At 38.5% G+C, this 15,849-nt stretch overlaps 1 protein-coding gene across 2 annotated transcripts; it reads left to right on the top strand.

Annotated features, from left to right (window-relative positions):
- Positions 1-95: 95 nt before the first annotated feature.
- LOC121050805 lies at positions 96-15,831 on the top strand. 2 transcript variants are annotated; one of them, XM_040512003.1, is made up of 9 exons: positions 96-321; positions 1,643-1,985; positions 3,732-4,232; positions 4,430-5,677; positions 5,926-6,066; positions 6,746-6,823; positions 12,998-13,045; positions 13,131-13,564; positions 15,198-15,831. In XM_040512003.1, the coding sequence occupies exons 2-9, from the start codon at positions 1,649-1,651 to the stop codon at positions 15,810-15,812; spliced, it is 3,402 nt and encodes a 1,133-aa protein (XP_040367937.1). In that variant the 5' UTR covers positions 96-321; positions 1,643-1,648; the 3' UTR covers positions 15,813-15,831. The 2 variants fall into 2 exon arrangements, with proteins under 2 accessions (XP_040367937.1, XP_040367936.1); XM_040512002.1 differs by having other exon boundaries at positions 13,119-13,564.
- Positions 15,832-15,849: the final 18 nt, after the last annotated feature.

The following is a 15,849-nucleotide window of genomic DNA, read 5'->3' as shown; positions in this document are numbered from 1 at the left end:
TTTTCTGGAGTTTATTCCTTTCTTCCTTCAAAGACTACATTTTGTGTATAGGAATTGCTACAAGCTTCTTTTAACGACCAGTACAACAAGCTAAAGTGACCTCGTAACACTTCGACCGGAATTGTGATCCCTTGTTCTCTGTCTTCGAAGAATTCAACCAAATCCCTAAACCAAAAAACCCCCAATTCATCTTCAGTTCTTCTTTTCAAATCCTAAATCCATATCCACTCATTTAATCTCTCAATATTTCTTGCTTCCTCGGAGCTTTGCTGCAGGTAGATTTGCGAGCAATCTGCTCGTACGAGCTATTTCTTTAGAGAAGTAAGTTTTCATAAAACTAAGAGAAAATTTGCGCTTGGAATATCATTTGTGTTGTATATTGGACATGGATATAAATATTAGAGTTTGCAATTGTGTAGATTCATTGCAATCCTCCTCAGTTATTTTTCCAGGCATTTTTATTTGATAAACATATTAAGTCGTTCAATTAATTAGTTTCCATATTTTATTTTCTGTTAGTTAGTATGAGTTTTTTTTTTTGGACGAATTAGTATGAGTTTATCAGGTTCATTAAATTTCGATTGAGTTTTAAAATGGAATAGTTTTGCCTATTTTCATATCTTTATGCTAGCTGTAGTTGTAGAGTGTAGGCCAAAAACAGAGTCTATATAGGAGTATATATTGTTTGTGGTAGAGAGCAAGAGACATTAATGTCTTCACAGTCAATGAAGTTTGATCGATGAAGTTCATGGAATTTGCTGCTGCTGCTGATTGTGGAAAGTTATGGGTATGATTGTGGAATTCTCTTTTTTGACCTCCCGTTTCGTATGTCAAAGGTTCTTTGGTGGCTATGATGTTCCATGGTGCTATGGTGTTTTCGGTGTGTCCGTTTTCACTGCTTCTAGACTACACTTGTGTACTTTATTTTAATTATTTTTTAGTGGTACTTTTTCCTTAGTTTGGAGTTTTTCTCATTGGGTTTTATCCGAGTAAGGTTTTAATGAGGCCACCACTGTACCATTTGTGTTCTTTCAACCAAGTGGCTTATAGAGCAAGTTTTACAAGAGAAGTAAAGATTTTTTTTTTCCACTTCTCCTAATTTATATTTATAAATATGTATTTTCGTGAGAGTTAAGCACCGTTCAGTAGTGAATGCACTTTTGTTTTCTGTTTTTCATATTAGGTTGTTGGGTGTCATTATTGGTAGTCCCGTGCTCAGGCCCGGCCCTGGCCCAGGGCAGGCAGGGCGATAGCCCAGGGCCCAAATAAAGTAAAGAAAAGGGTTCGTAGAAATGAATAAAGCAGTAGCAGGATGAGGGAGGAAATCCAAAGAAAAAACAGACGTAAATGGTGGAAATCTTTCTTCATGTTCTTCTTCAACTGACCACTGTGCAAACCATCCCATACCCGATCCATCAATTACCCGGAAAGCTATTGATTTATAATTGGGGTTCTAGAGATTAGTTTTCATCTATAAATCAGAAGTGTGCATACTTATAACGCATGTTTAGAATTCACGAGCACTTTCTGAAGATTTCTATCTCATATATATATCGGAAGTTCTACTTGGTTTTAATTTATTTGCGAAATATTTCACTAATATATGTGCTCTTGACCTAAATTAACCATGGACTAATTGCAGATTATCATGGCAAGTACTACAGTTGTCCCGAATGCAATTATACCTGAATTTCTCAACCATACTAATTATAAGCATTGGAGTCTGCGGGTCAAAACGTACTTATTGTCTAAAGACCTCTGGGATGTTGTTGAACCCACCGCTGAGATTCCTAAACTACAAGAAAACGATGGTGAACAAGATGATGATGGTGAAAAAAAAAAGGTTTGGACAAGGAAGAATGCGAAAGCGTTACATATAATTCAAAATTCATGCGGAAGTGATATGTTCTCTCTTATCAGTGAAATTAGCAACGCACAAAGTGCCTGGGAGGCTTTGGAAAAAGGATGCAACGAAAAACAAAAGGGTAATGCTCTGTTGGTCAGATGAACAATGTTTGAGACAATAATGTTCACTTGGTTAATAACTGACCAAGAAAATTATACTCAACCATCATGGGAATGTAAATCTAATGGTGGAAAAAATTAATTTTTAGTTGGGTTGTTTTGTTTTCCATCATTGAATTTACATCTAATGGCGATTGAGCATAATATGTTTGGTCACTTACTGACCAAATAAACATTACTGATGTTTGAGATTTTGAAACTTGAGGGAGGAAATTACCTGTCCCCTTTAAACCTGTGCCAATTCTGTAACAGTTCCCATAAAGCGACACGTGTCCTTTTATTTAACTGGTGTTAACACCGTTAAGTAAGTCTGATATCAATTTAATTTTCAATAAAAATTTAATTAACTATTGAAGAAAAACAAAACCCAATGAGCTTCTACCTCTTCCTTTTCCTCGTCCTATTTGTATTCTTCTTCTTTCGAAACCTCTGCAAAAACTCAGCACCCTTTAATCCATCAAACAATCTTGTTATTTTAAGTTCTATGAAACATCTCTTTTCCGTTTTTAAATCGATTGCAAACCCATCTCAATTTGTTAGTTGTCTTTTTAAGCCTCAGACAGATTACTCATTACTCAAATTTCCTTTTCTTTTAGTCTTTCTCTTTTATTCGATTGAAACAAAAATTTATCAAAGCACCTAACTCTGTTAACAGATCGTTAAGTAAGAGGACAGATGGCAACTTATAAGGCGTGTGACAGAATTGGCACAGGGTTAAAGGGGACAGGTGATTTCCTCCCAAAATTTATAACAAATTTTGGATATCATCATCACTTTTAATTTAATATTTTTCAGCATAATTAATTTCTTTTTAAAAGATTAATTAACAAAAATTGCTATTAAAGTTAATATAGTATTGGGAATTTGGGACCTCCAAATTTTCTTTCAAGACTTCCCATGCTCCACCTTCTTTTTTCTTTTTAAACAACAAATTTGTTCATTAGACCTCCCTTAAATTACTAACATAGCCTTATTCAATATAAAAAATATATAAATTTTGTAACATATAGAAACTTGAGGTGAATTTACTCACCATAACTCTATGCATTAATTTTTCTTTACAGATATTATTTCTTCCTTTTTTTGGCCGATCCTCCATGACTTTTCATTTCTTATGCTAAACTATTAGTTGTCTGCAAACTCAACTGGAGGTGTTCCTAACACAAATTTCTTTTTTTGAGGTGAACTTATTTTGGAGGTCGTATTTTTTTTTCTTATGTGCTTAGGGCATGGATAAAAATGCTCATTTAATCAATTACATTCACGGATAAATGTTAGTATATAACTTGGTATAGTTTTTCTTGGGTTGCTTGCATCTCTATCTGGTCAATGTTCTATATATTGACAACATTGAAGTTGAGTATTCTCTTCAATAAACAATACTCTTTCTATATAATAAACATTGAAGTAGTTATGTCTGTCACATATTTAGCATCATGAATTTGAAAAGTAATTATTGCATAAATTATATGAAAATAGGGTTTGTCAGTTGTAAATTAGGAGCTGTAGAGAAATTGGCTGTAGAGAAATTATTGTTGTCTATGATTTTGTTGTCCATAATAGTAATTTTATATTAAAATAAATAAGTAATTTGATAATTAAAAAAGAAGAGATGTCAAATGAGAGAATTTAGATGTCTCAATAGAAAAACTCATATAAATATGGCAGCTCCCATATATTAAAGTTAATGTCAAGTCTTCTTGCAGCTGAAAACGATGCCAAAGAATTCGAGCGCTACATACCCTTCTCTAACTTTGTGATAAATGGTGATTGGGAGAATGCAAAGGAATGTCTTACAGAACTTCCAGATGCAATAACAGCAAGAAACAAATTTGGAGACATAGCTCTTCATATAGCAGCCAGGAAAGGGCACTTGCATATCGTGAAAGAGTTGGTCTTATTGATGGGACAAGATGATTTAAAATCCAAAAGCGCTGATGGTCTCACAGCTCTTCATCTAGCATTTAGGAACGGGCGCTTTGACACTGTTAAAGAGCTGTTGCCCGTGATGGGAGGAGTAAAAGACTGCTATGGTAACACGGTTCTCCACATGGCATTACTTATGCAGCAACCACGCACTGTAAAGTGGATGGTGAAGTTAATGAAAAGAGAAGACTTGGAATTAAAAAACAGCGATGGTTATACAGCTCTGAAATTAGCAGTCAAGAAGGGGAATGTGTCTACTATTAAAGAGTTGCTGCCGTACGGTATTATTTCGAATTTGACTTCATTAATTTACAGTATTGACATCACATATTTTTTTCAAGTTTGTTTCTCTTGTTAATTATGAACTTTGCCCTTATCCAAATTAAGAATAAGTTATAATTAAACAGAAGATATGCTGCAATTATGCTAACGATCGATGTATATTTCAATAATTCAAACTTCATTCATTCATTGGCAGATGATGACTTTGACCGTTATATACCGTTCACTAATGCTGTAATTGAAGGTGATTGGAATAATGCAAAGTATTGTCTTAGAGATCTAGATCCCTACAGGGCAGTAAGAGCAAGAGATCCAAGAGATGGACATGAGAACACGGCTCTTCACTCAGCAATCAAGCATGGGCATGTGGATATTGTGAAAGAGTTGGTGTCGTTGATGACACAAGAAGATTTGGAAGTGAAAAATGCTGATGCTTTCACGGGTAAGTTAAATGCAGACCTCAGTGAACGAGCAGTCGTTGAAATGGCTAAGTACATGGTTGAACAGAATGAGATACTGCTTGCCCGTGTTTTAGAACTAGAGAATGCTTTTGGAGACACACCTCTTCACGAAGCAGTCAGTAAGGGGGATATGTCTATTGTGGAAGAATTGGTACCTTCGATGAGACAAGAAGGTTTTGAAATAAAAAATAGTAATGGTTTTACAGCTCTTCACAAAGCAGTCATGAACGAAAATGTGGATATTGTAAAGATTATAGTCCGGCGGATGAGACGAGAAGGTCTGGAAGTAAAAGGTGCTCTTGGTTACACAGCACTTCACCAAGCAGTCAAGATGGGGAATATGGGGATTGTGAAAGAGTTGGTATTGTTGATGAGACAAGAAGGTCTTGTAGTAAAAAACGACGAGGGTTCCAATGCTCTTCACCTAGCAGTCATGAATGGGAATGTGGACATCGTGAAGATGTTGGTCTCACTGATGAGACGAGAAGATTTGGAAATAAAAGGCGCTCTTGGTTACACAGCACTTCACCAAGCAGTGAATATGGGAAAGACGGGGATTGTGAAAGAGTTGGTATTGGTGATGAGACAAGAGGGTCTTGAAGTAAAAAACGATAAGGGTTCCAATGCTCTTCACCTAGCAGTCATGGAGAAAAAGAATATGGACATTGTGAGAGAGTTGATGTCGTTGATGAGACCACAAGCGATGGAAATAAGAAATGGTGAAGGTTTTACAGTTTTAGGTTGTGCTATGAAGGTAGGCCACAACGATGGAGACATTTGGGAAATGGCTAAATACATGGCTGAAAAGAACAAAAAAGTATTTGGCACTCGCTCAGGTATAGACATTCCAGTTGTATGGGCTGCTGGCTGGGGCAAATGGAAATTAACTCACTATCTCTATTCCGTCACTCCTTGTGAAGCTCTAAACGGGCTTGACGGCGCTAAATTTATTAGTATTGCTATTGAACGTCTGGAAGCGCTTGGTAAGAGTGTTTTAAATATCATTAATTAATTGAAATATTTATATGAAAGTGAAATTCACACTCTTCATTTTACAATTTGCACTCTATGTTTTCTTTTGTAGTAACTTAAATTTTCTCTTTAGTTACTCAAATTTTATCTCCTTATCAAAATTTCAAAATAAATTAAAAAAAAAAAAGTGGATTGTAAAATGAATGTGTATTTCATTCCCATACTTATAATTCTTCTAATTTTGTTCACTCTACGTTAGATTTGGCATGGGATTTACTACAACTTTCCCCAAGACTGGCAATATATCCCTCAAACTCTCCTTTTTATGCATTGGCTAGTGCACATTATGCATTCTTCAGTGGAGTGCGACTCACATTCTGGCAATCGTGGATCTACAACAGTTAATACATATTTTCTTCTTTTCTGATCTTTGATCCATCATTCTCTTTTTCTATTGAACATTCTTTCCAATATTCCATATATACACCCACTTATACTCTTGTTCACATACTCAGTTGTGCTCAACAACAGGTGAAGTGTGTGTGGGGGTTGTGTGTGTAGGCCCTTTTAGTAAAGGATTTTTTTTTTTTTTTTGCCATTTTAAGGACTATATATAGGCCCTCATAGGATTTCCCTCCCCCCCCCCCCCCCCCCTCTAATTTTAAGGACGCTTATGAGACTCACTTTTCTATTATATATCGGCATCTTAACCGTCCAATTTTCAAGTCTCCATCAATAGATCACTTGTGTAAATTTTCAGCCAAATTGATAACTGTTAAGGTATCGAACTAGATCAAATTAATGGTCAAACTAAATCTATTTGAATCGTATATCTTCATAATAATAAATCACGATTATGAATACCTTAATGATTTTTAATTTGGCTGAAAAATTATATAAGTGATTTACTCATAGAGACTTAAAAATTCTAACAGTTTGCCGACGTGTAATCAAAATTCACTATTAATTTCTTAAAATGGTCAAAGAAAGAATCCCTCGTGTAAGGGCTTATACACACACATGTAATTAAGAAATTAAGAAGTTTATATTGATTTTGTTCTCTATTCTTTTCTTAATAGGCCTACGCATTCAACCTCCAAGCGATTTAAATATTCATGAGACTTCTGCAGATTTTCCAAACTTTGAAGATGATCAAGGTAATCAAAGTGATCTCATTTTCTCAGATACATTGTGTGCCAAGTTTTAAAACTTGTTTCAGAACTGCATATTTCATATTTTTTTTCAAAAAAAAAAAAAAACACATATTTCATATGTTATATATATATATATATATATATATATATATATATATATATATTTGAAATAAATGGCTGCCCTCAAGCCTTGATTAATGAAACTGTTGAATACAAGGAGGGGACATTGAGCCTTAACGTACCCCTGATTACAATAAGCATCTAGAGTATTTCCTGAAATAGTATCAAGCTACATAACACATGTATTCTAACAAGCACCAACTAGCAAAGAGTGCTCTGCTGGCTACTCTATTTGCTTTGGCATAGCGGTGACATAACGGAAAGATAACTCAATGTGTAACCCGATTACAGCGTAGCATAATTACCATAAGCACAGCTTTCCTACTATGTTGCCACCGGAGAATAGATCTGATGACATTTAGTCTCACCCTGCCACTAGGCGGTAGCGACCATTTGACGAAGCATGGAACTCGCCGCCTACCTAGAGCAGACAAGGCACTTAGAGTGCATACACATGCACAAAACCCGACTAGCCCTGCATAACTACTGTAGGGACTTATTACTCTCAAAAAGCACAAATAAACTAAGAAACATAAGTAAATAACAACTAAATATAAAATAAAAACTGAAGCAGGGCCCACAAAGGGAACCCAACCCCAAACTCCAGCCCAGATTGGGCCAATAGGCAGAATCCCAGCCCGAGAAGCCAAACCAGCAAGTGGGTCTTTGCCAACCCTCTCGGCCCAAATCAGCGTCTGCATCGCCCCACCCTTCCACTGAAGTCGGGCCGCCGTCGACTTAGCGTCATCGGCCGACCATCGGGAGGCCATGCCAATCGCCGTGATCCTAACCTAACACCAACCGAGTAAGAGAAGATCTGCATCCGGCGACCAATTATCTCCGTCAAACGACACACCAAGCCGTCGATCTACACTAGCCAGCCAACGAACCCAACTTTCCGACCACGGACAGCCACCAAACGCCGCTCTGACCTGCCCCCGATCCGATCATGGCCCACCACCACGACACAGCCGCCCCATTCGACCGAAACAGCAGGAAAAACTCACCACCTCCCAACCCTAGCTCTCGAGATCGAGACACGCCCATGAAATGGGACACCCGTTCGGCCGCACCCATCGTGCTCCGGCTAGGCCAGAGGCCATCACCAGGGCAAAGGAGCAGCCGGACAGGGACGAAAGACTGCGTTCTCTACTTTGCCAGCGCGTGGAGCGCGTTCTCTAACCACAACTTTTTTATTTTATTTTTGACGTTGGCATTAGACTGCTTTCTATAATATATTTCATAAGTTATATATCATCATTTTTTTTTTATCAAAAGAGGTCAGCCCATTATATATATTCAGCAAGCAGTACAAAAACGAAACACTCCAATGGGGTCGACAGAAAGAATCGTTCCTTAGAGAACCCTAAACACCTATTCTATGACAATAACAAGCCCCTGGCCACCCCGAGTACACCCACCTTTTGAGGAAAATAACGCATCCTTATTTCAAACAAAGATCAGCATCCTCCGAAGCAATAGTAAAATGAACCCTCAGAGGATGTGAGCTTTGCGACCTATTAAAGAAACTAAAAGCTAGGAATGGAAGGTGATTTCCTTCTAAAAATAAACAAGCCCAGCAGGCCCACCAAGCCCCTAGAGTCAAAGAGCCCTAATGCAGCCCATGAGACTAGACAACAGGCCCAATTCCAGTCCCCTAAAAAAGTGCTCAGGGCGCCCAACCCACCAGCCCGACTCCGGCACACTGAGTTACGCCACTGTCGGAGTGCATCGTCTCCATCAGCAGCTGAGATGTTCGTCCTCTCCAGATCTAGGACTCGAAGCCACCACCAACCCATAGAGAGCGCCGATCTTGTAACGACCGCTTCCATCACACCAGACTTGATCGAACCCAGCCACCCCACACCACTGGACGTCCGCAGCTTCCCAGATTGGGAACCAATCCATTCTCCACCTTCCGCGACAAACGCCAGAGAGCAAACCCGATCACCATCACAATAGTCGTCAATACCAATAGATCCACAAGTCAGACCCGACACCGACAATGTCATGCCATCCAACCAGAAGAAAACTCCCATTCACACCCACTGAATCACCACCGCTTCAGCAGCACCGCCGGAAGGAGGCAACCCACTAAGATCACAGTGGCTTCTACCCGGATCCCACTCCTCCCCGTAATCACCGCCAACCACTGATGCAGTACCAGCAGTTCGTTGGCCTACCAACACAGCCTCAGCCTTAGCCGCACCCAAACTCTTCTCACAAGAACTACCTCCGAAGACAACGAAGACGAAGATGAGGAGGCCGAAGCCTGAGATTTTCTCCATGAAAGGAGTAGGTGTAGGTAGCGACAAACAAGAAGGATCACCGCTCCACAAACCCTATCAGAGCGCTTTGCTAGGTCACAATATGTTATATATCATCTATGATGCACGGAAACGCCAAAATGCTCTCGTTTCCCGTATCGAAACGGGAAACGGGTCGGAAACGGGTCGGAAACGCCCGGAAACGCTAGGAAACGTGTATCCGGATTTGGAAACGGTTTGGAAACGTACGTATCCAATTCGGAAACGCCAGAATGTAAATAAATAGGAAACGTGGGGTAATAATGACTTTTTACTAGGCAAAAATTGAAAAAAAAAATAAACAAACAAAATACCAGATCAACCAGATCGAGAGAGACCAGAGACGCGACCCACTTCCGAACGAGACCTAGTTCTGGTCGTTCTCCAGTCCGGAAACGAGACCCTCGATCGTTTCTCTTCTGCTCGGACGCAACCCAGTTCCGGCCGTTCCTCTTCTCCAGTTCGGTCGTTCCTCTTCTCCAGTCCGGTCGTTCCTCTTCTCTAGTTCGGTCGTTCCTCTTATGCTCGGAATCGTTCCTCTTATGCTCGGAATCGTTCCTCTTCTCCAGTTCGGTCGTTCCTCTCCTCCAGTTCGGTCGGTCGTTCCTCTTCTCTAGTTCGGTCGTTCCTCTTATGCTCGGAATCGTTCCTCTTCTCCAGTTCGGTCCGGTCCGGTCGTTCCTCTCCTCCAGTTCGGTCGGTCGTTCCTCTTCCCCAGTGCGGTCGTTCCTTATTTGTTCTGATATTGTTATGCGATGTGTTGCTGCTATACACTGTGGGTATCTCATATATATATATATATATGATCAGTATAATTGTTGCTGCTATACACTTTGGGTATGTTTTTTTTTTTTTTTTTTTTTTTTTTTTTCTACTTATATATATATATATATATATATATTTAATTGGCGTTTCCTTCACGTATCCGTTTCCTATTACATTTAAGATTTGCCGTTTCCACGTTTCCGATCGTATCGTATCCGGAAACTCGTACCCGTTTCGGTGCTTCTTAGTATATCATCATAACAAAGAGTCAATCAAATTAAAAACTCATTAGTCAATCAATTATATGAAACAAATGCATGGTTTTAATCAAGGATCTGGATCCTCTCGTTGGCTAGCCTCTCTCTTTGGCTGTTTTTGATTTACAATCCCATCCGTTTGTTTCAAATCCGAAGGCACCCACGTCAGCAGCTAAACCTTTAGAAAACCCAACTTTTGGGTTTTCTATACAAACGAAATTTTCTTCGGTTTCTTCTATCGAAGGCATATTTTAATTCAAGATTTACTCCTTCTCATACTTTTTGGTCTAAATGCCTTCTTCTCAAATTTTCTCGCTCAATAACAATGACTTCAAATTTGAGAAGAAGGCATTTGACAAAATCCTCAAAAGTAAGAATCTCTCATGAGTTTTCGTTGGATTTCGAGATTGAATCAGAAAAATGGAGGACGGTGATAGATTTTGAAATCAAAAGAATAAGCCAAGGCATCGAGACTAACAGAAGGATAATCAAGATGACATCATCTCCAGAATCAATTTCTGCGGAACAATGGTGAGTAGGCAATTGGGGGCTTTGGGTTCTGAGGAGTGGAAGTGGTGGTGTCTTGGGGGTTTTGAGAGTTCTAGGTGCGGCGCTCAAAAAAATATTGAGTTTGAACTTTCGAGTTCGATTTCCGAGACGAAACGGTAGAAGAAGAATTGGGTTTCTTACTAGGAGCCATGAATTGGACGGTGCCTTATGCTTAGTGTTGGAAACCCTAATTAAACCCCAATTTGAAGCAATCGGCCAAGGTGAAAGAAAAAGAAATTGTACGATAGATTACAAGAGATGAGATTGGCCACAAACAGAGAGGGATTGATCAGTTTTCAAATGGACTAGAATGGGTCTAATCTAGATCATGTCGACTCAAGTAGATAATTGTTGTTACCCGACGATGAAGATGAGCAGAAGAGGAGGCTGATTGGTATACTCGGCTTCACCAAATTGAGAACGACATTAGTGGATTTTGAAGAGATGGAGAACTCAAGATGGGTCATACATCTATATTGTCAATTAGTACGCTATCAACCTTTGAATCTGAAGATAATCACCCAAATGGGCAAGAGAAGAACAAAAAAGAAAATTGAGAAAACGATGAGAGATGAAGAGATGGAGAACCTGGATGACAGGGAGAGTAACCGGCATTAGTCTTGTAAACCCCACTTTTGGGTAATAAAGACTGAGATGCTGAGTTGTATAATTAATGACCCTTGGATTTTGAAATATTGGGATGGGATTGTAAGTCAAAGACAGCCAAGGAGAGATACTAACCAAAGAGAGGATCCAGAATCCTTTAATCGGTCGACAAAGATATTCGTGGGACAGTGTTCATTTATTGGATACTACTTTAGGCCTGGGCATTTTAGCCCGAAAGCCCAGATTGGACCGATCCGGACTGTCAGGTTCGGGCCGGGCTTTGAGGAAAAAAAAAACACACAAAAAATAATGCCCGAACCGTTTGAGTTTTAACGGGGGCCCTAGAATCCATAAACCTCGAAAGCCCGAAAAGCCCGTTCAATTTTACACCTATATGCTCTGTCAGTTTTATCCCCATACATTTCATTTTTTCCCACTTTTTCCCCCAATCCCTTCTACTCTAGTTTCGAAAAACCTTAGAAGTTAGAACCCTAATTCCTAAATTTTCAGATTTCAATCTCCTTCGTCGAACCCAGCCTTCAATCCCCTTCATGTCTTCGTCGAAAATCTAATTTCCCAATTCTATCCTAAGCCCCAAGCCTCGTTTTAGAATCAAACATCACAAAAAAAATAAAGATCCCACCCTCCTTCAATATGCACCCCTTTCTCAGCTTAAACCCAATGAACCCTAAATCCCATACCCAGTTCGTCAAATCCCATACCCAGCCTATCTCAGCGACCAATTTCCTTCATTTAGATAGAACCCTAGCCCTCCAAATCTCCTCCATCCCAGATTCTCAATCCAAATCCAACCTCCCAATTCCAAATCAAAAAATCCCATGGAAACAGAAACTCCCACTTGGGGACTTAGATGGTGCCAGCTTCCATCCATTCTGAGTGAGGTGAGGCAAATATATTTCTTCCTTCAGCGAAGAGAAAGCAAAGCAAGAGAAAGAAGTTGTTTCTGGAAATTTTCCAGTTCTACCACCTGTATGTCAATTCTAACACTTGAAACCCGAAAGGCCCGAAGGATCGGCCTATATACTTTCAGTCCGGGCCTTCCTGGTCCCTGATTATTGGAATTGTAATTTTGGCCCGACCCGATCATTCCGGTCCCGGTCCCGATCCCTACAAAATCCATGTCGGGCTAGGACCACGCCCAGGCCTATTGGATACACATATTTAGAGAGTCTGGCACCTGCTCGTGCTAGGTACCAAAAGGTTAAGAGAAGTATTACTCCTAACATCTTATAAAATTGTCCACTTATCCAACAAATTACACATTTTTTGTTCTATTAATTTATTATTATTATTATTATTTATTTTTGGGACAAGTTTGCCCTCTCTCTCTCTCTTTGTCACATAGAGATAGAAAGAGAGTGAAAAAGAAAAAAGTCATTGGAGATTTCACCGGACTTCGAACTCCAGTCTCCAGTCACTAAAAACCTCACCGGAAGTCTCCTAATAGGTCGTCAGATACCTCATATGTGCATTTCCTACTTTAATTATGCGTTTTGTTATAGTGTGCCAATCCTTCAAGATCTTTGACTAACAATGTTGAATTTGAAATGCAGATATGAGTTGGCTCAGAGGACCTCGTACGGTTCTCTCTAAATTATTGGGTATGCTTCATCCACGTTTTTCCTTTGTTCAAGCTTGAAATATAAAACCTAGCCTGTTAATAATATTGTTTAGGTGTCAACACAGGAATCAATGACATGTATAAAATGAAATCGGTTCATCAAAAAATCAGTAAGATCCTACGTCTCATGTGTGAAGTGACCAGAGATGTCAATCTTACGGATAGGGAATTTCGCATGGTGGGGACATCAATCTTCAGAGCTGTAGAAGTGGGGAATGTTGAATTTGTTTCTCATATATGTGCAGCAAATCCGAAACTCCTTGATTACCGCATGGTGAGAGAAAGATATAGAACCATATTTCAATGTGCCGCTAACTGTCGTCAAGAAAAGATTTATAGTAGTCTCAAGAAGGAAAAGAGAGAGAGATTCCTAAGGGTATCGGCTGGGAAAACTAACGGTACTATGCTACACAGTGTAGCAAATTTATCCCCACTTTCACAATTGACTAATATTCAAGGTGCAAGTTTGCAAATGCAAAGAGAACTACAATGGTTTAAGGTTAGATTCTCATCATAATTTATGTATACGCATTTCTTTTCTGATTTTCTTTCTTTTTATATTTAAAAAATTAGATGCGAAAAATATTATACATAATTGTCATAATGGATTGAAAGTTCGAAAATTCATCTTTTAGGCAAGATCTTCTTTGCTAAACTAAGTGAAATAAGAAATCATCTAGAGTATTTATTGGGAATTTTATGTCTACCTATTTGATTGGCACTGTTAAAATTCTAAAAGATTTTCTAAATTAGAGCATCTTTAGCAATTTTTGAGTTAAATTCTAGCTAAAGTAGTTAAAAAGTTATTTTAGCTAACCATTTTAGAAATACGTCTGCATCAGATACAGATGTATTTCTAAAATAGAAGCTACTGATACATATGTATTTCTAAAATGGCTAGCTAAAATGACTTTTTAGCTACTTTGGCTAAAATTTGACTTAAAGATGGCTAGCATTGCTAAAGCTGCTCTTAGGGGTCTGGTGCAACTGCTAAAATAGATAAAAAACTAAATATGCTCTCCAAAATAGCTAATGAGTCAAAATAGAGAGTCTGCTAAAAATGCTCTAAGCTAGTCTTCTTCACAGATCTTTTATATTTATATGGCTTAAAGTATGTGCTTTTATCATTCCAATGTGATTGCACAATGAGTTTGATAGTAATCTCTTAAATATAACTTTAGAGAAATTCTTACATAGGACAAACGTACTACATGATGGTAAGCAATTCAATCAATACTCATAAAATCTTAAGTGTGTTCCGAGACTATCCTTACTTTATTAAAGTAAATACTTAAAACACTCCTCTGCATGTGCACTGATTGATCAGCCCTATCAGACACATGGTACGTCTGCCTACGTAAGAATCTCTCATAACTAACTTTAACCTGTAGATTGACTTGATAGCAGAGACTTGTTAGAGTAATTTGGCTAATATTAAAATATAAATTAATAATCATCTCTTTAAAGAGCAACCAAACTGAGAACATCTTGGTCAGTAAATTGTGTAAAAAAATTACAATTTGTCGGACAAAACTTGAATGAGAAAGTACTAATGATCATCTTTTGCTGCATTTGGTGTTGGTCAAATGGCTAATGCTGCAAATTCTGAACTGGGTTCAGAATCCACCTCCTTCCCTCCTACATATTATGCAGTCTGAACTGTCTGATGCATTCTCTGCTCCCCCATGAGGGCTTTGTGAATGTATTTTCTTTCTTTTATACAATAGTAGGTTCTCTGTTGTATCGTTTACGGTTAAAAATGGCTAAGATATTGAATGGGGACGGATGAGGTGGTTTGCTCAAAACGCAAAAGAGTTCACATATTCAAATTTGAATTTTTTTTTTTTTTCCTATCAATGAAGATGATCTTTTGGCAGAGGCCTAAACGATATTTAATGACAAAATATAAAAAAAGGTTAATTGGATTTTGCGACTGACTCACCTTGGTAACTTCTTGTCTTGTGTTGTGGTTTGTATTTATTTATTTTATTTTTTTCTGTTGATTTTAGTTTAAATGCTGAAGATCTGTAGTGAGTGAAACATAATTATATCATACTTATAATTCAGTCTATTCAATAAAACGTTGGAAGTTTTTTCTGGTCATATTTTTATCCCCGTTTACTGAAGTGCAGGAAGTGGAGAGTATTGTACCTCCTGACCTACATAACATACGGGAAAATGTAGAAAACTTGACAGCCCGTCAACTATTTACCAAGAGTCATGAGAAAATAATGGAGGAGGCAGAAAAATCAGTGAAACAAACTGCAAGTTCTTGTACAGTTGTAGGTTCTCTCATTGCCACTATGATCTTTGCCGCAGCATTCACAGTTCCTGGTGGAAACGATGATAATACAGGCATCCCCATGTTCATACAGGAAAAATTATTTCTAACTTTTATAGTTTCAGATACTCTATCACTTGTGTCTTCAACAACTTCAGTGATTATATTTTTGGGACTCCTTACATCACGTTATGCAGAGGACGATTTTCTCAAATCGTTGCCTAAAAAGTTGATGACTGGCCTTCTTACACTTTTCATCTCCATTGCTACCATGATGATTGCATTTTCTTCTGCCCTTGTCATTATGCTTCATGGAAGGTACTCTTGGATAGTTGCTCCGAGCATTTTTCTTGCGAGTGTTCCAATTGCCTCATTTGTGTGGGTGCAATTTCCCCTCCTTCTAAGGACTTTCATTTCTACCTATGGGCCAGGAATATTTGACAAGAAAACCAAACCTTGGTATTAAATAAATTTTGATGCAAGGCGTGATGTTCATCTTTGGT

The sequence above is a fragment of the Rosa chinensis genome, chromosome 7, assembly GCF_002994745.2.
Source record: "Rosa chinensis cultivar Old Blush chromosome 7, RchiOBHm-V2, whole genome shotgun sequence".
Lineage (NCBI taxonomy): Eukaryota > Viridiplantae > Streptophyta > Magnoliopsida > Rosales > Rosaceae > Rosa > Rosa chinensis.
Note: the sequence above shows the minus strand (reverse complement) of the source record. Positions and strands in the feature narration are given on the sequence as shown.